General features: G+C 36.1%; 1 protein-coding gene across 1 annotated transcript in view; it reads left to right on the top strand.

Moving 5' to 3' along the window:
• Positions 1 to 8,682, top strand: part of LOC114050066 (RRP15-like protein) — a 60,072-nt gene extending 51,390 nt beyond the window's left edge. The window contains exon 5 of the mRNA XM_027871614.1: positions 4,364 to 8,682. Within this exon, the coding sequence (XP_027727415.1) occupies positions 4,364 to 4,480 (117 nt within the window). The 3' untranslated portion in view covers positions 4,481 to 8,682. The remainder of the gene's footprint in view (positions 1 to 4,363) is intronic.
• The last annotated feature ends 15,432 nt before the right edge of the window (positions 8,683 to 24,114 follow it).

Below are 24,114 nucleotides of genomic sequence, written 5' to 3'. Positions count from 1 at the left end.
TTTCATTGGCATACAGAATTTCTGAGTGAGGAAACTTCCATTACCAATGCGACATTTAGATGTTAAATGACTTGCCCAGGGTCATATAGCCAATATGTATCAGAGATAGAACTGGAACCTAAGTCTTTCTGGTTTCAAGACCAGTTCTCTATCTACTAAAATTGCCTTTGAAATTTAATAAGGAAAGTCTTAGATTTGAGTACACACACAAAAAAAAAAACAAAGCCCAAAACTTACTAAGCAGAAGATGAAGGGAGCATGTTTAAACAGGAAAAAAAAATGTGGTGTTTTATCTCAAAGATAAAATATTTTAAAATGTAGTCTGCAGATTCATTATGAGTTAATAAAATGATGTAGTAATCCAAAAAAAATAAGATTTGAGGTTGCATTAAGAGAAGTGTAGCTTACAGGAATAAGGATTTATTAGTTGACTAGCTAGGTAGTACAGTAGATAGAGCACTGGCCCTGGAATTAGGAAAACCTGAGTTCAAATATGGGCCCCAGACACTAGCCCTGTGATCCATTTTCCTCAGTTCTGAAATAGGACTCCCCTAGCCCACAGGGTTGTTGTGAGGATCAGATCAGATTAATATTCACACAGTGCTTGGTGTGTAGCAGGCAGTTAATAAATGTTTGTTTTCTTCTTTCCTTTCTACTTTGGTATAGTGTGAACTCACTGGAATATGGTGTTCAGTTCTGGAAGCTGGAAAATATTCAGAGAAAGACAACCAGAATAATTAAGGACCTTGACTCTTGCTAGATTTAAAATCAGAGGACTTGGGTTCAATTTCCAGGTCTTCCATTTACAGCTAGTATGATGTTGGGCAACCTTTGTAGGCTTCAGTTTTCTCATCTGTAAAAGGGATTGGACTAGATGATCCCTCAGGTTTCTTCCAGATCTAAATCTGTTTTCTGTATAAGGATTGGTTGAGTGAACTGAGATTGCTTAGCCTGAAGAAGAAAATACTCAGGAAAGGCCAGTATTTTTGAAGGCTGTATGTCCCTTGTTCTGTAAGAGAAATTAATTTGGTTCGAGATTGCAGAACTAGTAGTAGTTTTCTTAGACATTACTGAGAAGGCAAACTTAGACTTGAGCTCATGAAAAATTTCCTAACAATTAGAGCTATCCTAAAGTGGAATGAGCTGCCCATGGAGGATTGTGGTTTACCTCTCACTGGAGAGATTTAAACAAAGATTGATTAATTATTTGTTGAGGATGGGGATTTTTTTGGGAGGGGCTTAGGTTGGAATAGATGTCTACCAGGGTTTCCTTCTATCTTAAGTTCTACGATGATATGTTCCTGATGCATATTTATTTGCATACTTCCTAACTGTGTCTGTGTTGAGAAACCTCATGTGATTTAAATTGATGTTATAGCTGCTGAAGTTACATTGCTTTGGCTGTCAGTGTACATACTGTAACCCTGAACCTGGGGGGAAAAGTAATTATGAGGATTGTCTTTAGAGATAATTTACCAGCCCAATGATGGAACTAGTTTCATTACTTTTTAGCTACTGTACAGTACATTTTCCTCCTACTGAGGCTTAGAGTCTCAGAATTGCAAAATTTTATTGTTAGAAGAAACCTTAGCATGCACCTAGTGTAACTCATCACTAGAAAAGAATCCCAACTACAATATACTCAATAAGTATTCTTTGAGTCCCTCTTTGAAAAATCTCCTATGACAGGGAACTCACCGTTTCCTGTGACAGCATCTCATTCTTCTTTTTAGACAGCTGTAATTAGTAGGAAGATTTTCTTGACGTCAGGCCTAAATTAGCCTCTTTGCAGTTTCTATATCTTGCCTCTATTAGCATCTTCTGGACCCAAACAGACCAAGTCCAATTCCTCTTTCATGTGACAGCCCTGCCTGTCAAGGACTTGATAGCAGCTATCATATGAATCTTCTCCCAGCTATACTTTCCCAGTTTTTTTTTTTTTTAATTTTTTTCCCCCAGTTTCTTTAACTGATACTTATAAACATAGACTCAAGGTTCTTTACCCTCTTGATTGCCCTACTTTTTAGCTTCTTAATGTTCTTCCTAAACTGTGGTCCCAGAACTGGACACAGTCCTCTAGATGTCTCTCTACTTTATGCACCTTCCTTGGATTTCTCTTGCCTTCCTTCCTGACACCTGAGCCCACAGACCTACTGGCACTCAACTTTGAAAGTTTAATCACTAGCTGTGGATTTAATCATTTGTCAGCTGATGTGTTAGAGATGTATCTTTTCATGAAGTACCTTTAAATATTGAATATCAGATCTTTTTGTTGTTGAAATAATATAAGGAAGAGAACTGAATGTTAGCTGAAATCTGTTTTGTCATGTCACCTAAAAGAAGGGAGTAAGTCACACATAGGCTTATAGGATTTGGACCTAGGAGGAACTTTGGAGACCATCAAGTCTCCCCTCTCCTTACCTTCCAGGGAAGTTGCCTTTCCTATCATCTCCCATGTAGCAGCAGGGAGTAGAGCTAGCATTGAAACTCCGGTCCTTGGAATCTAATTTAAGTGTTCTTTCTACAACATTAGGTAAAATGTAAGGTTTTTGCTATTTTATTCTTCATTTTCACATCATGAACCTCTTTGTCTTATATAGGCATAGTACCCTTTTATGTTTTTGTATTGGTTGAATTATGTAGCATCACTTGGAATTTAAATTCCTAGTCCTTCTCTGATATTTTTTCTAGTATTCATACTTACTAAATACAAATTCTCAGGATGTCATTATAGTGTTTGTCACTATTATACACAAGTCTCAATTCCTAGAAATATGGAAATATAATAAGACAGGGATTTATACATTTAGATTTAGAATGAGTGGTGGTAGTGGTTTTTTGTTCTTTTTTTTTAAAGGCAAGTATAAATGAAAGGAAACTACTAAGTTGATATATGGGGAAAGGGGTTCAGATCTTTGTTTTTATCAGTGTCTGCAGCTCCAAATCCAGAGGGAAACTCATCCCAGTGCTGGTAGATACTTGTTCTGAAACTTGTTTTTGAAAAATTATATGGGAGCACTATGAAAAGGCAAGATTTACCTAGTGAGCCACCATGTCAGGGCAGCTATTGAATCCAGACCTTCCTAACTCTGGAGGCTTGCCCTCTCATCACTGTCTCCAAATTATAATATCACTTCTGCTTTAATCGTGACAATGCCCATCAACCACTTAAAATTTTCATATTTGGTTTGGGAAATTGGTATTTGGAAAAACAAATATCCCTTTTAAATCTTCTAGCCTTCTACTTCATTGGCATGTATCTTTGACATAGGAAAGGTGTGTAAAAAGAGAGTCAGTTTGGTCTTTTTCTTATTTGCCCTTGTCATATTTTTTGTTAGATTAGTAGTGCTACATTTATTAATTTAAAACTGAACAAAATTTTAGCACTAGTGAATGAGCTCCAGTCATATAATAATTGCTAGAAAAAAATATTTTACTAACCTCTTTGGATATAAATTTACACTAATTAAGAGGACTATATTTTTTAAAATATCTGCATGCCTAGAAAATGTTTTCATCTTCTTTGTACCTAATATAGAGTGCAGCCTTTGTAGCTTTGTAAAGACTTTCTTTCTACCAAGTTTTTGATAAGTTGTATTTCATAAATAACACCACAAGGTGGTACTATTGCATCACAAAATGGCCCATCTGATTTCTTGGCCTCTGTAATAAGGTAGAATTTGAATGCTAGAGACAAGATGAGGAATTGCCCTTATTTAATATATCGTTGTTGTTCATCTCAGGTTAATGTAATTTCCAAGTTTGTTCATTGAGCAGAAGCAAGTTTGGAATACACTGATATTGATATGCTGAATATTTAAAAAAAAAAAAAAGTATGACCCCAAATTCCTTTGAAAACAGCTTTGTTTCATGTAGTTCTGTGCTTGGCCCAGGTAGTGAGGTTATAATTTAGAAAAGGAGATTTAATTCACAAATAAAAAAAATACATAAAATGTTTAATGTGGGCCAGATTAAAAAGACTTTATTAACTCCATATTTTTGTTTAAATAATGTGCCAGAATTTTTTTTTCTAATGAATTAGCACATAGGGTTTAATAAATGATATCACGAGTCTATTTTGATTGCCAAGAAAGACTTTAATAAAGGAAGCTTGACTAGGTTTGATTCTTTAGTTCATGAAAAATAAGTGCTTTGTTTCCATCTGTCTTTTATTGGATTATTAAAAATAAGTTTTATTAGCATATAGGCTTTTTTATTTTTTTGCATGTGTGATCATAGGATACAAATAAAGCAAATTTCAACAATTTGTCTGTTACATGTCTATTGTAAAAACTGTGTGGAGTTTGTTTTGTGGTTTGGGTTTAATTGCATTTTCATTTCTGATTGTTTTTTATTTTTCCAGGCTAAAGGGAACTCAGAGCAGGGCTCAAGCTGGAATATATTGCGTGATGACTTTATGATGGGAGCAACAATGAAAGACTGGGATAAGGAGAGTGATGGAGCAGATAACACAGAATGAAGCTGCAGAAGTGACTGACAAATGACACCATAGAGAAATTGGAATTCTTGATAGATTTATTTTTCTGGATAAAAGCCATCTAAATGAGTTTTGCAATATAAAGATGGTAATGCAGATTCTGTTTAAAGAAAAACAACAGACTACCTTTATTTTCACAAACTTCAAAATTGTCCTTTCACTTAATTTTTTCTTAGTCTTCATCACAATCCAAAACTATTGTCCAAAACAGTTCTAATTTTTAGCATTTCCCCAAAACATTTTATATATCAAAATAAAACTCTGCTTCTTGGTATATTTTGCCAAGTTCATTACAAGTTTAAATATTAGTTGTGAGTCTTGGTCTGTTCTTGCATTTCCAAATTAATAATATACCTAGAAATGTTATTATCCACAGGTAATGAAGATGACCTATATTTAATTTTTAACTAATATTTACTGCATACATTTTATGCTTCCACAAGTTAGTATGTGTGTGCTTATTCTGAGTAAACGTCTTTTGTATTTAGTATCATTTTTCTTTTAGAGGGAGTCAAGAAAAATATAGGTAATAAAACAAAGTTAGAACTGTAGTTTTGGCTTTGAGTGATTCAATTTGAGAGCCATGGAAATTTAATTAAAAAAAAAATTACAGACCTGCAAGTCAGGGATTCTTTTTCATATTATTCTCTAGGTTTATTTTAAACATGAAATCATTTTGGAGATAGGACTGCCGTTGTTTCTGTTCCCCCCCGCCCCAAATCACATGATGTCTTGAAGAGTAGGTGATTTTTTTTTGTTTGTTTGTGGGGGTTTTTTTGGAGGGGGGCAGTATGCTGTTCTTTTTTTCTTACTCTGGTTTGGGTAAAGGAAGGAAAGATTTGACTTATAAGGTATGTTGTAAAACTAGAAATATTGATGTAATTCACTGTATATAGTAACTGCAAAGATTAGTAATTTGGATGATATTGACATCAAATATTTATCAAAGATGGAAGATAAGTTAGGATTGAATCTATGTGGTTTAAAAATATTTATGAAATTGTCTTATAGGCCAGTTTTTGTATAGGCCAAACACAGGGCTATACTATGATGATATTGATGCTAAATAATTAAAATTAAAGCTCACACCTTTCATTTCTCTTAACAAACAGTAAAGTTCAAGAGTGTAAGTTACACTGATTACTCTTTCGTACTATTTTGCCTAACTTTTGTGCAAGATTGTACTTTTGAATGGTTTATTTGAGAATTTGTGAAGGTTTTGTTTACCATCACAACCAGCTTTTATAAAAAGAAAAGAAATTAAATCAGAGGATTCAGGGTTCCTTAATGAAATATGTAACAACTTTGGTCAAGTTAAAATCCATCCCATTCTCTATTATTGCCCACTAAGAATAGTTCCTTTATTATCCATAACATACTTGCATCTGGTATATACTGTAGCATACTCTTTCAAAAAAAAAAAAAAACTCTTAAAGCTAATAGCAGAAATGTTTACATTTTCAAGCTTATTAGAGTGTTAAAGATACTAGATATCTAAAGACACATTAGCACATGTCTTGATATTTATTATCATAAAGTAATATACACACCCAGAATATCCAGGGCTAAACTTGGCAAAGCTCAAGATGCCTTAATCCTCACTTCTGATCACTTAACATCATTAAATTGTGGAACAGGTATCTTGTTAGTATAACATAAGCAAATATACTGTCACTATTAATATAACTAGAATTCAATAAGTAAAATTATGGAGTCCTAATAGCAGTTAACATGGCACAGTTAATGGTGTGTCACTTTCCTTATAGCACCCAGAACTTTATGTTTTTGTTTTTTAATTAGTCTTTTTAAGTTCTTGAAGTACATGGTTTCTCTTATGCTACTAAGCTCTTAAAGTAAGCAAGTATTCTGTAGAAAATAATATTAATATGCCAGAAGCTGGTCAGCTTTAATTTCTTGTTCACCAAAAAGTTGTTTTGAAGGAAAATGTCAAGAAGCTGTGGTTCTCTTTTTCAAAGTGTTAAGTAATTGTGCAGCTCACCAGCAAGGGAGAGGATCATTTTTTGGAAATTGTATTCCTTCACATTTGAAGCAGATCTTAATCCTTAGAAATCTCCCCTAGAAGAGGGCAGAACATGCTATGGTGCTAGTTTTGTCTTAGGTTCTTAATTGCTTTTTTAAAAGGAGAATTGATCTGCCACTTACACATAAAGTATACCAACTAAGTAAAATAAGACATCTCCTGGGTGGAACACACACACACCAAGTACATGAACAGGTCTTACCTCAAAGACTGAAAGTTTTCTGCATTTGTGTAGATTGGTCAGAAGACTACCTGGTATGAAAATGAACCTAGCAATGGATGTCATGAAAAAAATGAAAATAGAGCCAAAGGTTTTTTTAGCTATTCCCATCTGTATCCATGCCACAAAATTGTATTTACTAAGGATTCGAATTCAGTCATTAATCATAGTGGTGGGGAGGGGGAATGAAATGGCTACATTTCTTTTTTCATAGGAAATGCTTTAGTTACCTCTAATGCTTTAGATACCTTTTATAAATCCATTTTTATTGTCACACTTCAGTGGCAGATTGTTACAAATCATTTATTCAGCTGAATATCATAATGTTAGAACCACATTTCTTTTTGTACTTGTTTAGTTCAGCTTGGTGGTAGAAGCTCATTTATTTTGTTGTTATAAAACTTGAGGAAATAACAACCATAACTTTCAAGTTATGCTTGTTTTCTTATTCCTTTGCCTATATATTTACAGGGAAGCATTCTCAGCATTGAGTGTCAGTTGATTACTGTTAACTTATTAAGCAATAATCTAGAAGTCTAAATAGTAATGCCTTTTTTGGACATGAAATATGTTTCGAACAAGTCATTTTGGCAATCATGTGGCAGATTGTCCAGTTACACATATAGAGGCAGTGTGGCGTAGTGGATAGCAGGCCGACTTTGGAATCAGGAAGACCTGTGTTCAAGTTCTGTCTCTGGCACATAGCTAGTTATGTGACCTTGGACAAATCACTTAACTTTTAGTGTCTCAGGCATTTCTCTAAAACTTGAAGTTACAGATAAATTAATTGCCCGGTTTCATCAGTGGACAGAATTTACATATTGGGAAATCTCTATACAGATGAATATACGGGTCTTGGACTAGCTTTCTAATTCCCTATCAAAAAAAGACAAAAACTTGACAAAATACAGTTGAAATTACTGGAGTACTGAATTTAGTTTCAAATTCCTTACATTACTACATAAGTCCAATGTTAATAAATTTTTTAACGAAAAATATATTAGGAACAGCTTCGTTAGCATGAAGCAGAACATTAAATAAATCAGAAGGCACATTGGTAGGTAGGGAGATTTGAAGGTAAGGCTGTCCATAAAGACAGCTAATATGTAGCCATATGTATTTTCCTCCCTGTTTATATTAATTTCTTTTTTGTAAAACTTTTCTTTCTAAATATCAGTACTAGTAAATTTGTTGAAGTTTAGTTCCGTGTGCACTTGGGTTCTTTTAACTAAAACTTTGCTATTTTGGATCCCTGATCATCCTTTTGACTGAGCCACTCTTTGTGGAGAAAAAAGAACCAATTTGCTTCACTTGTAATTCCTTTCTGCACAGAAGATAGACGGTCCAACCTAGGTAAGAGGTTTGGAAATAAAAGCTTCAGTGATATACTCTTCTTCCAAATCGTTTTCCAAAAATTAATGAGAAAGATACATATATATATGTATGCATACATGCATTTATATGTGTGTGTGTGTATGTATAAAATTAAGATCGCCATCTAGAACCGTTAGTGGTAACTTAAAACAGTATCTGTCCATGAAAAGAGACCTCACAAATATAAATTCAAAATTTCATAAAACACTGACCAGCCCTCAGATTGGGTATAACAATTAACATTTGTAATGAACAAAAATTAAATCAATTTAAATTCTTTGTAAATATGTGCTAGAAAATAAATTCAGTGTTAATGTTTCCTGCGTGTACAGCTAAGATATTATCATTTGCTGTATTTGCATCACTTAAACCTACTGATAGGTCATTGTTTCACAAAATATTTAGAAGTGGTTATTTTTTGTTCCTTTAAAATTGTCATATGTATTTTGATAAATGAGCAAATATTTGAGGATACATATTGCTGGATTTTTGCCACATTTGTTTTCATCCTTTTAAATGGCGAATATTAAATAGGCTATTTGGACAATATGCTGACATCGCCTTACTGAAATTTCTTTGTGGAACATAAAAAGTTATCACAGTATAGTCTCTACTGGGCTTTAAGCAGGATCATGTATTTGTTTTGTTCACCTTTGTTATCCAGACTGTTACTGAATATGTAGATTACTCATTACACATCTAATTGGTTCTCTATATTCTGTCCTTTGCAAGTCACTTTATAAGTTATACATTTTTTGTGTTCTAAAACATGGTTCTTACAGTCTTTCATATTTTTTTGTTTGAAGCATATGTAAATATTCCACCACACAGTTCAGATGTGGATTTATTCTTTTTATCCTAGAAGGGGTTTTAAAATAATTTGTTATACTTAAATGAGTACAAACATCAGAGTAACATTATGGTACATGAAATTAACATCTTCAAAGACAACATGGCATAGGAGTAGACACTTGGTCTCAGAATCAGGAAGACCTGGGTTCAGAAACCATACCTTTAACACATACTGGGCAGTTAACTTCTCAGTGCCCTAAGCAACTCAATTTAAGTTGCAGAACAGTTACTGAAATTTTATTGGCGGAGGAATTTTCTTTACCAAGAGTTCTCTACACTGATGAAATCACAGGTCCAAGGCAAGAAGAAAATAATTTTCACGAGATTATAGACTTAGAACTGGAGAAGACCATAGAAGTCATCTAACCCTTTCAATTTACAGATGAGGAAACTGAGGTCCAGAGACATTAGGTCATTTACCAAAGGTCACAGAGTTATTAACCAGCAACATAGGGAGGCCAGTCCAGGCCCTCTGATCCAGCATTTAATGTTCTCTATCCTACATCATAATGCTCATGTAAAGACCAACATGAACCTTATTTTTTTTTCCAGTCATTAACCACAATTTAAATTCCTTTAAAAAAAAAATTCCCTGACTCAAGTCTTAATTTCTACTGCAGTTTGTTATGTCAAAAACTGCATGAAATAAATAGGCCATCTCCTGGAACTTGGAAGGTTTTTTTTGTTGTTGTTGTTTAAAGGGAGCTTTTTGTTGGAATCATATTTGTTATAGTGGGATTTGCCCTATACTTGAACCAGGGAATGGGATACAGCAGATTGTCAAGGACTAGAATGAATAAATATGACCTGTAGCAACCTTTTTCACATATGTTAGCCTCACTTTGGGGAATAGTCTTAATTGAGGATATAGAGTTCACTTTCTGCTCATACTTTAATGGTCAGTATGATTGACACATGTCCCCATCTTGCATGTCAGTTATAGGTAGGGGGAATATTTTAGGGCCTGCAGATATTATGAGAGACTATTTGAGGTGAATTGGCAGCAAGACTGAATTTTGAAACTGAAGAGAGAACCATTCTGTGCCTACAAAAAGCTCTCTCATTCCCTCCCCAAGAAAACAGGAGTCTGAATTATGGCCAGCTGGGTAGATGAATCTTACTGACTATTCAAGGCAGAGGTAGGCCCTGTAAGTTTCACTCTTGATCTTAAAATCTGTTATACTTTGCTGCAAAAGAGCAAGGTTTTTCTGAAGTTGAAATTCTGATGGGCACAGAGTCTCCAGCCAGCTTTGAAAATAGCATTTTCTGAAGTTTTTAAGTGAATGATGCATTAGCTAAAGTAAGGAACGACATTAAAGATTATGAATTATATATTCTAGCAAAGTATAACATTTAACTTTTTTTTAAAACTAGAGAATTTGTTCTAGTAATAGTTGGTATCTTGTGTTTTGCTGAAGATTGAAGGTTAGGTGAGGCATTCAGGTATGACTTGGTAACAACTGTTAGGTACAGTACCTTTGAAAAAACTCTTTAAAGCTGGATTTTTTTCTTTTATGATTTTTGTTTGAGGTTTTTCCTACTGGCCACACCTCAAGGAGGTCCTTGACACAAGGACCAAGAAGTAAATATATATATTTTCAAATACATAGTTTCAAATACTTTTTCATGCTCAGCTATAGATTCTTTGGGTCAGAATACAAAGGATTGCTTTCATTGTGCTTTTGTGCCTTTTTTGAAGCTCTTTTATACAATCCATTCGTCTTTATCTACTTTCCCCCTTATTTTCTTCTAATATAGTAACTGAATAAATATCCTGAATGTATAATTACCTTATCTTTGGCATTTGTTTTTTTTTTCTTGAACTTGATTTTTATCCCGTACAGTCTAGATAAATGAATACATTTTATGGAAATGCTGCTTTTCTACATATATTTAAAACTATTTTGATTATGTATGCAATTTTGACTTTTGACTCTGAAATATTGTGGAGACAGAGTAGGATGATGGAAAGAGTACTGGACTTGGAGGAAGGAGACCTGACCAAAAGCAGATCACCTAAGCTTTCTGAAGCAGTTTCCACACCTGTAAAGTGGGGATGCTGTTTGTATTGTCTACCTCACAGAGTTAATATAAGTAGACACTATTTTGTCTTTGTCAAAAATACAATGAAAAATGCAGTTAGAAACTATGGGGTTTTTTATGTAGCAAAACAAATGAATTTTTGTGCCATCAAAATGCCTTATGAAGTTTCAAGGAACAATATTGAAAAATGGTACAACTTTATCAGTTGTATTTAAGGTCTCTTGTACAGTTTATATTGAAGGAGGGGTGTTCAAATTTTTGCCAATTATTTTTAATTATTTCCCGAGTTTAGGATTCATTGTTTCCATGATGTGCAGCATTTAACTCAAATCATAGAAAGTTAGAGCTAGATAGAACCCTAGAAATTTATTTAAACCTCGTCTTTCTTCTACATCCCCTAGAAATACTATGCCAAACTTAAAATTTCCTCTCTACTCCAACAGAAATGATACCCAGAAACAGTGCAAAATGGGAGCTACCATGCAACAGATAATAGACCCTGTGACTTCTGAACTACCTTCCAGCCACTGGATCCCCATGTCAACATTGAACTTGAACCAAAGAACAGTTATTTAGGTCTTCTGAGAGGTTGGCTCAGTTGCGGGCCTCAAGTTGTCCAACAGCTCCACTCTGTCCATCACACTCTATATCATACAGGGAATACAAGTGTGGGTTGCATTTTGGGGCAAGAGAAACCCCAGAAAACAAAAAGCACAATGAACAATATTAACTTAGCTTAAAGTGATGAGGTGTTAACCACATTTGTATAAATAACATTTTCTCCAACCTCTGGATCATTACACTGCATTTCTAATGTAATCGGTTCATAAATATCAAAGCGGGAACACCACATTTGTATGGGGTCAGGACCAACTGGAGTTCTCAATGGGGAGACAGCTGAGAGCTGTGTCCCGATGCGTGGGTGGCCTCTGCAGCTGTTGATCCATCCTTGAGCTGCTTGGGGGTTGCCTCTTTGCTCTTGCAGAACCAGGATTTGGCCTTAAGTCAGTTCATCGCCCAGTGTGGAATTGATAAAAGCAATGGATTGACCTCAACTCTCAAAATTGCAGTGAAACAGCCAGACACAGCGGTGACTGAAACATTGTGCAGTGCCAAACACAATCTCAGAATCTTCCCTAAATGATGATGTTTAGTTTTGTACAATATCTGTCCCCTTAATGTGTTGCAAATGTAAAAATGCATCCTCCTAGGACTCGGGGTGAGTGTTTTCTGTGGCGTGTAAGTAGAGACAATCACCACACCAATATTCTCCTTTAAGTAAGAGTGAAATTGATTTCATGTATTTAGTTGTGAAATAAATTATAGGTTCCATATTTACATCTGGCATTGGTAGCAACGTTAGTAATGTTTATTATTTTGTGTCATGTTAGAACAAGATGCTTGTTGTATACATTAGGTTTTCCTAGGAATTTTTGCCATAGGTAATTAAAAATGAAACCTATGTACTTTTCAAATTGTTCCAAAACAGAATGGAGAGTTAAACATTGTATCTTAAGGTTCTCTCCCGTGTGTGTGTTTTCCTCCAGACAAAGTAATTTTTTGAAATCCCACATCGTTACTGAACAGCGCTTACAAGGCTCCTCTTTTGATTTGGTTTTAGGTATTTGTTATTTTAAAATTTTATCTATTTTGTCAAAATAGATGGACTGTTGGATAATAAGAAATTTCTGACAGTGAACAAGAGGCTACTAGGTCAACCTGAAAAGGCAAGTCTGAGGCTTAGAAGGGGAAAAATATATCAGGATTCCTCGATAAGTCATTGAATCAAATAACAAAAAGACAATTTAAAGCTGCTTTTGATTTTTTTCACCTCATCTGTCAGGGAGGCAGCCTCGACCTTTATTTTTGGAACTTCCACATTTAAATTATCCTTTTTCTCACCCTTGATCACTTAAGGGTTGATACAGGAGGTACCAGAATTGACACTAACTTGTAGGTACATTTTGATTTTGTGCTTTGCATAATCAGTTGTAATTAAAATGGGAAAGGCAATTTCATTCTTTTAACAGCTATTTTTTAATCACCTATGTACAAGTACTATGATAAGACCTTAGGGAAATAATTAAGGTAATTAAGACATTGGTCCTTGCTGCTCATGGAGTGGACAATCTATTAAAAGAATATGACCTACACACATACTACACAATGGTACAGTGCAATAGCCATAATGCAGAATATACTGTCATAAAAGTGGGGGAAAGTATAGTGTGCTCTGGAGAATAAGGAAACTATAGAAGTTGTGGTATTTCAGATGAGCCTTGAACGATGAGATTTTGAAACGTGGGGAAAGGAGAGCACTTTAGATTTAGAGAATGGTGTTAGCAAAGAGGGAGACAGGAAAAAAATCTTGCCTTCAGTGTCCTTATCTTTCTTCAAGAATCGGTTTAGGTACTATCCCCTGTGAAACCTTTACTAATTACTCCTCTCACTCCCAGTTAGTACTCTCTCCTCTCCCTTAAGTTACCTCATTTTCTATACATGTACTCCCCAATAACAACTGAAAGAATTGTTTTGGTTTTTACCTTTATATGCCCATAATCTAGGGTAGTGTGTTGAACACAGATGTTTGATAAGCATTTGAATTTAATTGATATATACAAAGATTGGTTTATAATCCAGTCAGACTGAAGCGAGTTGCCACCTTTGGGTAGATGGTAGTGCCTTATATAGTAGAAAGGCAGGCAGTGGTGGGGTCAGGTTGTGGATGTCCTTGAATATCTGGCTAAAGAATTTTTGATGCAGTAGGCAAGAAGGGGTTTTTGAAGAGCTTTAAATAGATTGACCTAATCAAATCTCTTCATTAGGAATTCTGTCAGCGATAGAGGGACTGAAGGTGTGTGGACTTGTCTTTCAGAGGTAGTAATGAAAGTCTGTACGTGGTTTGTGGTGATGGAAATTAAAGAAGAGAAGAGGTAAGGAATGGGAAAGATTAGAGAAGCACAGTTGATGGGACTTGCTAACTAATAGGAGTTATATTTGACTCTTTACTTTTTTCACCTTTAAAGTCAAAAGTTTTGATCATGGGTGACTGGGAGAATCAGGAGGTACTGGACAGAAATAAGGGGAAATGGTCTGTTTGGGGAGAAAGATATGCTCTGTTTGGGGCTTGTTCAATTTAAGATACTACTGGGATAGCCTGAAAGATCACAAGGTCATCACTTAGGGGGAGGAGAGACCTTAGAGTCCATCTTGTCCAAGCCTGTCATTGAGCCGGTGAGAGGTCAAGTGATTCACTCCAAAAAAAAAAAAAAAAGCAGACCAGACCCCCCTTCCTCCCCCGCAAAAAAAATCACTTCACAGGACACTGTGGGAATAGTAGGACACATTAAGCAATCTTGGAAACTGGAGTTCTGAAGAACAAAAACAATTCTTGCCAATGCCAGCCTTTGTCAAGAGCTCCAAAAAGTTTCAGATTTCTATTGAACAGTGTGTGTCATTTGGAGTTAATGGGATCTGGGTGTGAATACTGCTTCTGCCATTCACTACCTATATAACCTTCATACATATATATATACACATATATGTGTATATGTATGTATATGTATATATGTATGTGTGTATATATGTATATGTATCATTCAGGACCATCCTTCATATAACCTGAGTTTATGGCCAGCAGAAAAAACAAGGACAAGAAAATGGGACACAGTCTTTGTAAAAAAGAAAACAACATCTTTTATTGTAGAAACTTACAATTTAGGACTTAAAAGGCTTATGCAACCATATGTCCCATGTTGAAGGCTATTAGTTGTTATGTAATCATCCATCTTCTTTTAAAATCTTTTTTTACCAGATCCCAATCTATGCTTATATTATTAATAACCAAAGTACTACAATTGAATCTTCTGAGTGTTCTGACATAGGATAATTACTATCACCACTCGAGTGATGAGCATTTATCTAGTGAAAAATAACCAGCTTTAACTGCTATTTTCACATATGTACTAAAATGAAACAAATTGCAATTAGGTTAGTATTTGAAGACCCTCAAATTTAGTCTATGCAGATTAAGATGGTGAGATTCCTTGCGAGTAAGAATTTAGACAGTGAGCTATTTTTTTCTTACTCTTCATATTTTAGTGATCCATGCTAAAGTTTATTTTCTGTAAACAAAGGAGCTATATTCCAAGCTTTGGAAATAATTTGAAATATAATTTTCAAATAACTTATTGAGACAGGCCTATGCTTTTTGTAAAAGTTTTTTTTCTATTGGTGGCCAGAAATTAGATTGTGTGATTTGGTAACTAAAACACAGCCTTGGGGTACTATAGTTGTGTAAGCATGTTTAGCTTTTTAAGTGTAGTCAATAGAGTCAGAGAACCTGTGTTCAAATTCCAGCTCTGTCACTTCCTACTAGTGTGGCCTTGTGCAAGTCACTTAACTTTTCAGTTTCCTTATTCCCTACCCCCAATCCCCCTCCAAACTTCTTTATTAGTATTAAGGGCACCACCATCCTCCCAGTCCCCTAAACTTAGAACCTAGATGTCATCCTCAACGTCACACTATCTTCCCTTCCCCTGCCCCATATCTAATGTGTTGTAAAGGCCTGGCAGTTTCACCTTGGCCACATCTCTCAAATGCATCCCCTTCTCTCCTCTCATGTTGCTACCACCCTGGTACAAGTCCTCATTACCTCATGCCTGGACTGCTGCAATAGCTCTACTGGTGGGGCTACCTGCCTCAAGTCTCTCCTTTCTCTAATCCATCCTCCATTCAACCACTAAAGCATTTTCCTAATGTGCAGGCCTAAACATATATGCCCCCCACACACACCTGTCCCCCCCTTACTCAGTGACCTCCAGTAGCTCCCTATCACCTCCAGGATCAAAAACAAACTCCTCAAATGTTTAAAGCCCTATATAACTGTCCCCCAAATACACACACACACACACACACACAGAGGCATCTTTAACATCTCACATTCTACACCCTTCCACATACTCCTCAATAGAGTAGCACGGGCCTTCTTGCTGCCCCAGCAAACAAAACACTCCATCTCTTCTCTCTAGGCATTTTCATTAGCTGTACTCCATGTCTGGAAAGCTCTTCTTCCTCATCGCTTCCTTCAAATCCCAACTAAAATCCCATCTTCTACAGGAAGCCTTTCCCAACCCCTCTTAATTCTAGTGCCTTACCTTTCTCAATTATTTCCTGTTTATCTTGTGTATTGCTTGTTTGTGCGTATGTATTTGTCATCTCCCCTATTAAATTATAAACCCCTTGAGGGTAGGGTCTTTTGCTTTTTTGTATCCCCAGTGTTTGGCACAATCCCTAGTACATAGTAGACATTTAATTAATGTTGATTGACTTATTGACTCATCTGTAAAATCAGGTTGGACTAAAGCAACAGTTCTTAGCGTGTGTGTCTGTGTGTCTGTGTGTGTGTGTCTGTGTGTGTTGGACTTCTTTGGTGAAGCTTAGGGACCTCTTTTCATGATAGTTTTTAAATGCATGAAACAAAATACATATAAAAAGAAATCAATTATATTGAAATATGCTCATATTTATCTTTCTATCTATTTATATATGCCCTGGACTAGATTATCTCTAGATTCCCTTCAAGCTCTGAATCTATAACCCCATAATCTATAACCTCATGAAGTTTCTGCCCTGCTACCCTGCATCAATTGAAAGAGTTTTCACATAAGGAATTTTCTTCCCCACTGAAGTCTAAGGTCTAAACCAAAAATAACAATAGAAATAATTTTTATATTGCGTGTTTTGTAAACTTGCAATGATAAAATACACACAATTAGTTTGTGGGTCTTTTAAAAATGTTATAGTGCAGAACCTATCACTTTTTTCCTCTAGGTGGCATGATTTAAGCTGTCATTGAATCAACTGTTTCCCCCAACCCTATGAATGGCTGGTTTCTTCACACTCAAGCCGGTCAGCTTTCAGTTGATAAGATGCAATTGCTAAAACCGGCTGTGCTGCAGTAATTCAATTATTTACCTCGTTCAGGTACAGTCTTAGTCATTCCACTGTGAAGAGATGAAGTGTTCTCTGAAGAAAAGAATTTGTATAATTATCTCTAGTAGCTATACCAAACATTTGAGCAGGTGTCCCAGGGCTTTTGTGTGCTGTGCTAGAGGTAGGGTCACCTTAATTTGGTGATGTCACTGTTTTCAATGTATTTCTTTGGTTAAGATTAAGTTGCTAGCATCCTTTCTGGAAACTGCTGACCAAGCCATTCAGGCGAGATTATTGTCTTTGTATTTCACATTTGGGTATAACCAAACCCATTTGGATATAACCAAAACAATCTAAAGAGAGACCACAAATTGTTGAAATCCCAACCACATAATTTTTTTAAGTTAACAGGAAACACAAGCCCTTTCAATTTTGTGAAGTAACTTCCCAGGTGTCTCTGGTTTTGTGAAGCAGTTACTGTTTATTAAAAAGGAAAGATCAACATGTGAAAAGACAGCATTATGGGGAGCTGAAAGCACCAAATGACAAACAGAAACGTTCTGTTCTTTTTCTGTACCGGCACTAAAATGGGAAGAGGGAAAAGTCTGATTTTGCTCTTCAGAATCTTAATTGGTTGCTCGTTTTCTAAAATTTAAAAGTGAATTTACCAGAATGGGAATAGACGAATCAGCAGGAAGAAGAGTGTTTTCTCCAGCTGTGGCATGAGATTGCTGTCAGCCCCTCTCCCCTACTTCCAGTTCCCATTTTGCAAACTCTTGAATAAGCCTCATTCTGGCTTCACCCACCTCTGCCTTCTGCAAGAGGTTTGTGCTCATCGATATCAAGAGTCTTGTAGAGGGATCTTCTGGGCCTTTGTGTCTTTGTGTTGATCCAGATTTATATTCATTCTAAATAGTTAAAGAAAAAAAAGTCTTTTAAAAGTAGTCATGGTAGTAGTTATTGGTGTATCTTCAGCACCAGGAATTGGGGCAGAATGGAGGGGAATTATGAACATACATTACTCTCAATCTGAGTTTCCATCTTACTACAATTCTTTACCATCTATTTTGAAATGGTCAGGAAGTTGTTGTTTGAATATAGTATCTCTGTCATAACAAGATTATGTGAAAGTAATTGGAAAATGAATGTTTTACATTCGCCACCTAGAACAAAAGTTCATCATGTAATCTTTCTGTCTTTATACCATGTCCTGAGAAAACGAAGAAGTGAGAAATGATAGGTATGGATTCTTTCCAATCAATGGCAGAGTTAGTGCCCCTAGGCAACAAGAATTTAAATGCCTTAAAATATATATAGTAAAATTTAAAAAAAAAAGTAAAATTCTTTAATAGGAAATTGGCTTATTGCACTATTATATTTATAAATTATTTTAATTTCAATTCATCAAACATTTAGCACCTACTATATACCAGGCTGGAGATAACTAAGACAAAAACAACAGCAACCACTCAGCTTCTGCCCTCAAGCAGTTTATGTTTTCTTGAGAAACAACATGTACACAGAAACTGTAAATTAAATACAGAATTAAAATATAATCCACAATTAAGATTGTTTAATTTTATTTTGAGAAGATAATGATGTATTATAAAGGAGAAACTGGATTTGGAAGATGAAAGAAAATCGAACAATAACTTATTGTGATTTGAATGAACCAAAATACAAGAAAAGGAATTTGAGAAAAGTTAACAGTTATTCAGTAAAATTCTTGACAATACACTTTCCCCTAATATGGAAATAATAGTGTAGTATGTTATCTACGACAATTTAGGTCAATGGGACAGATAGAACAGGGAGAAGAAAACAGTGATCAGTGTTAACACAATCTGAGGGCCCATGGAAGCACTGAGTTTAATAGTGACTGGGGAGACACTGTAAGTTTGTGCCTCCTAGTAGCAAACCTGAAGTATATCCTTTACTGTTAAATACTTTGATGAGTCAGGACCTGGCAACTAGTATAGCAGTGATGAGCAGTGTGGGAGTACCAAGTGGAAAGTCAGGGCAGATGATTTATAGTCAGAGAACCTGGGTTCAAATCTCGGTTCTGAACTGGAGAAGGTCACTTTGAACTTTTCTGAGCTCTGGTTTGTATAAAGTGATGGAGCCAGGACTAAATGATCTCTGCATTCTATCTGGTTTTAAATCTATGATCTTTTGATAGGTTTAGCAGGATTCCACTTGCTAACTTCTTTCCTTCTCCTAATTTGAGGGTTCCCTATGCTCTCTGGGGGATCTGGCACTCCCTCCTAAATAATGAATCATCCACATTCGGGTTGCTCTCTTCTCACGATGATTAGTTTTCTCTTTTATGTAAAGATTGCTCTGAGCTTTTGTTTTTCGGCGAAATCTATAGCTCCAATTTGTTTTTAATCTCTAATTATTAGGCAGAAAAAAAAGGCAAGATATAAAATGATGTCATCCCTGTATGTGAGATGATGGCTATGTTAATGGCTATATTACACAATCTAGAAACCCTAATGAAATGTGTAGCAGATAAAATGCACCAAACATGTCCATATATTATTATCTCCAATAAAAAGGTATAACCAAAGGATGGGCTGACACACTCCAAAAGTCATATTTGTATTAGTTGTGAAAATAATCTGATTTGTGTTTCTCTGCATCATTTACCTCCTCCATTCCTTATCTTGCATTTCTCTCTTCTCCTTATTTCTCCTCAATGAAGGCTCTACTCTTAGCCTTGTTCCCTTTCCCAGTAAGCAAAATCCAGGTATTTCTGTTACTAAATGTGTCATTGGCCTTCCGAAATGAGGGAGAGGGACATGGGGGTAGTTAAGTTGAGGGTGTGAACATAGTGTAGTGATAACCAACTCCTTAAAAAAGTTGACTGTTTGGTCATAACCAGTTATTTCTTACACACTCATGTGTCATAGTGCCCAATATTTTGCTACAGGTTTTGTTTTATTCACTTCACTTAATTTACTAGTAGACCAAGGGTGGAGAACTTCTGGCCCACAGGCCTGATTTGGTTCTCAGTGGGAGAGTGTTCTGTGGACTGTGAGGATTTCCCCTTTGGGGCACTGTTATGACCATCTCATTCACCACAAGCCTCTCTGAAGAGTTATTAGTAAGCTAATCATAATTTTAAAAGGTAGCAGTAACTTGCTCACACTCTCACAACCCAGATGAATAGCAAGGCACAGTTTACCTCCCTGTAAAACCTTAAACCTATTTTTAAAAAGGCCAGATTTTTCCTGCTGACCCCTGTCCCTCTGGCCTACCTTTTCCTCTAGCCCCTATCTTCCTTTGACTCTTTCTTCCTTACCACTCTTCATCTAACCCCATTGTCTTCCCCTTAGACTGGGAGCTCTCTGAGATGCCTTTTTTTCCTATTTGCCTTTCTTAGTATTCCCACTGTGTAGCACATAGTAGGCACTTAAATGCTTGTTGATTTGATTCTACTGTGACCATCCTTTAATTGGCTGCAATATGGAACTGAAATGCATTCTGTAGTATTTGTTGATTTATGAAATAGTTTTATATGCGTACCATAATCTTGTTTTTTAAAAGATGAGCAGAATGTCATTTTTCCTAAGAAAAAGTCATTTTTTTCACTTGTGTGGTTCTTAATTGTTTTTTGTCCTATAGATTTAGTGACCTTAAATAGAAGAGGGGAAAAAAAAATCTACTCATACATTTAGACCATTTATACAAAGAGCATTTCATTTTGAATTTTACATTCTGCAGGCTGACTTGTTTTCCTATGGATAGCAACCCATTGGAAGTGGATAGTGTATTAATGTTTTAATTGTTCTTCAGCTGTCCTTTCTGAGTGTACCACCTTTCCCCTCCCCGAGTATCTGAACAGTTTACAGTAGACTCTCAAATGTTTTTTAATTGAAAAACTGACTAGCAGCTTAGAACAGTAGATAGGGTCAAATGAGATAATATTTGCAAAGTGCTTTGTAAACCTTAAAGTGCTATGTAAATGTTAAAACTAGTGTTATTAGCAGGATAATCTGTAAGCAAGAATTTAAGACTACCTAGTGCTTAGCATAGTGCTTAGCAAATAGTAGGCACTAAATAAATGTTTATTGAATGATTTCTGTATTCTCACATTAAAGGATTATCTGTATTCCTTTGCATTTATCAGGTGCCAAGATTTATAGTAAAATTTAATTAGTTCAGTAGTTTAATAATTTCTTTTTTTCTTCCCTTTAAAATCACTATGGGAACCTTTCAGAATGATTACAAATGAAATTGTTCTTTCATTAGCATTAGGAAGGACCCATCAGCTCACCAACTCCTCTCCTTCCTTGATCAATAAGGTTAATGCTGAAGGATAGCAATGAGTAGTTGTTTTGACATCAAACATTTGGTTAGGCTGTTGTAGGAATTCCAGAAGACCTAAGTGAATGGTGCCATTTAATGAGCAGGCAAAAGCTAGTGAAACAGCTGCACCCTCTTGCACTCTGATCTGGAAAACACAGAATTCAGTTTCAAGTTAAGTTACAAGAGACTTAAATCCTTACTGCTTTGCAGGATTTTAATGGTAAACTAGCATCCCATTCTGGGCATTTCCCAGTTCTTTCTCCCATGGACACAAATAGATACATCCATGGTAATAGTATCTTTTCTACATGGGTACTCACAAGCAAATCACAAGCCAGGTTGGGGGGAGGAGATGACTGGGAAATCCATTGTTATAGATAGATTTATTAAGTGCTTACTCTGTGCCAGGTACTATACTAAGCACTGGGCATACACATATAAACAAGCAAGACAGTCTCTTCTATCCAAGAACTTATATTTTAATGGGGGAAGGATAATGGAAGTGAAGGGGAGGGAAACTGCATAGAGGCATGGTGAGGAGAGAGCTGGGAAGTTGCATGGGGGCCTAGGCTCCAGCAAGGCAGCTCACTAGTTGCCTGTCAGGGCTAGGGGATCCAGGGACTGAGATCAAATGGGTTGAAGATGGTGGCCAGGGGTAGGCACTTAATAAAATAATTAGATGATAGAATACTCTATTTTATTTGTTTTTTTTAATGTTACCTTTTTCAACACGTGAAATAAATGAACTGCATAGTGCCCCATCTCTATAATTTATCTAATTTCATTGAGTGATCAATTTTGGGAAAGGCACTACTGGGTGGTGGGACTCTTTTCAGTAGGTCTCCATTGGTAATAATGAGCAAGTATTCACAAGTGAAATTGAATGTCATTGTTTTTCACTGACATTTACCTAGCCTAATGGTTTCCTCATTTTATTAAGAAAATGAAGAAGTCAATATTCTATGACTGTTACCTGCAGTCACAGACTACAGTGAAAATTATAGAGAACAAAGTGGCCACAGAGCCATGACTTTAGATGTAATTTTCTTCAGAGAATGTATGTACTATTTTCACCCTAAGACTGAGAAATTGAGCGTGATTTAATAGAAAGGAGAGAGAGATCTCTCAAGCAGAAGTTCTGAACCAGCAGATGAGAATCTGCCCCTAGGTTCTGAAGCCTTTCTTGCATGGGAGGACTTCAAGATGGTTGCCAAACTTCCTTCTCTGCACACTCCCCTCTCCAGTTTACTGGGCTTCCCAATACGGAATGGATGACAGCCAGATGTAGCACCCACACCTCTGTTTTGCTGAAGAACTTTACTGTCAGCCCTACCCTTTCCTTCACAACTAGCTGGTATGATAAGGTGCTATTTACCTCCCCATTTTACAAAGGAAGTAACAGAACCCAGAAGAGGTTAAATGACTTGCCTAAGGTCATACAGCTAGTGCCTGAGGAAGATTCAAATTTGAGTCTTCCTAACTCCAGTTTCAGTGCTCTGTGTACATATCAGGAATTTAGTAAGTGCTTGTTGATTGATTATGTGGTCACAAAGCATTATTGCTCGTGCCAAAATGGACCCCTTTTCCCCAAAGCAACTGCTCACATCTTAATGCTTTATGACCTCAACATAGTGAAAGGATTATTGTTTCATAGTTGCCTGTCTTGAACTGCCTACCAATCTCAGTCTCCTCTCTGTTATTTTTTTGTTTTGGTTACAGGGTGGTGGCAGGATCTCCTTTAGCTTACTGGCTACTTTGGTCACATGCCCTTCAGGCCCTATTCATATCTAAAACTTGAATTCTAAAAGCTGTGAATAGTGCCTGGTTTTTCTGTGTTGCAAGGAAGGAAAGTATTATTTTTTCAAAGAATGGGATAGTCCCCTTCATATCAGGGATGAACCTTCCTGAGTGATGGAGCCCTTCCTACCTGAATGACCTCTTTAATTATTATCTAACTGAAGTAAAAAAAAAAAAAGAAAGAAAGAGAACAAGGTTAACTGGAAGAATTTTATCTTGCATTTCTCCAAAGGAAGAGACTGAGGCAGAAAATGGCAAGCTGTGTGCAGTGCATTGCAGGAGATATCCAAGTTAGAACTCAAGTCACCAGATGAATGCTCATAGGAAAAACAACAACAACAACAAGAACAACAACAACAACTGAAGGACAAACTCCTTGGCCAGAGGAGGAGGTGAAGAGTGAGCCGAACAATGGATTAAGCAGCAACTAAGGAGAATGGTAGGATCTAGGATTTGAGATAGGTGAAGACACGCCTTTTTTTAGAAGTGCCCTGGTTAGTGGACAAGAGAACGGTTGGGAGATTGAATTGTAGATAGACCAGAGTATGCAAGGTGAAACGTCTCTTTGTATATACATATATGTATTTCTGTGCAAATATATGTATATATTTATATACACATGTGCATACATAGAAATATATATTTGCCATGAGGATGAAGGACTCAAATTTGAGAACAAGCTATGAAGCCCTGACTTTCAAAAAGACGGTTTAATAATGTAAGGTAAATACAAGCCTAACCTTCCAGGAGAACCGCCTAAAGTTATTATATAAAGTAAATGCAGTTAATCATTTTTTGTAAGGGCTGTTATACTCATACACTTCTCCCCTACCTCCTTCAATCCCACACCCCATCAGCGCCTCAGAGAGACTCAATAGCTGGGGGTAAGAAGGAAAAAAAAAAAAGAAAAAAAAAACGGGAGGACTTCTGACTGCAATCCCAGCACGTCACTTTGTTGGAGGCAAACACGTGGTGCGAGGAGAACTTATAAATCTCCCCTCCCCGGCAAGATCGTGATGTTATCTGCTGGCAAAAGTTTCCCTC

Source organism: Vombatus ursinus, unplaced genomic scaffold (assembly GCF_900497805.2).
Source record: "Vombatus ursinus unplaced genomic scaffold, bare-nosed wombat genome assembly UNPS02014798.1, whole genome shotgun sequence".
Lineage (NCBI taxonomy): Eukaryota > Metazoa > Chordata > Mammalia > Diprotodontia > Vombatidae > Vombatus > Vombatus ursinus.
The sequence above is the reverse complement of the archived record's forward strand: the minus strand, read 5'-3'. Positions and strand labels throughout refer to the sequence as shown.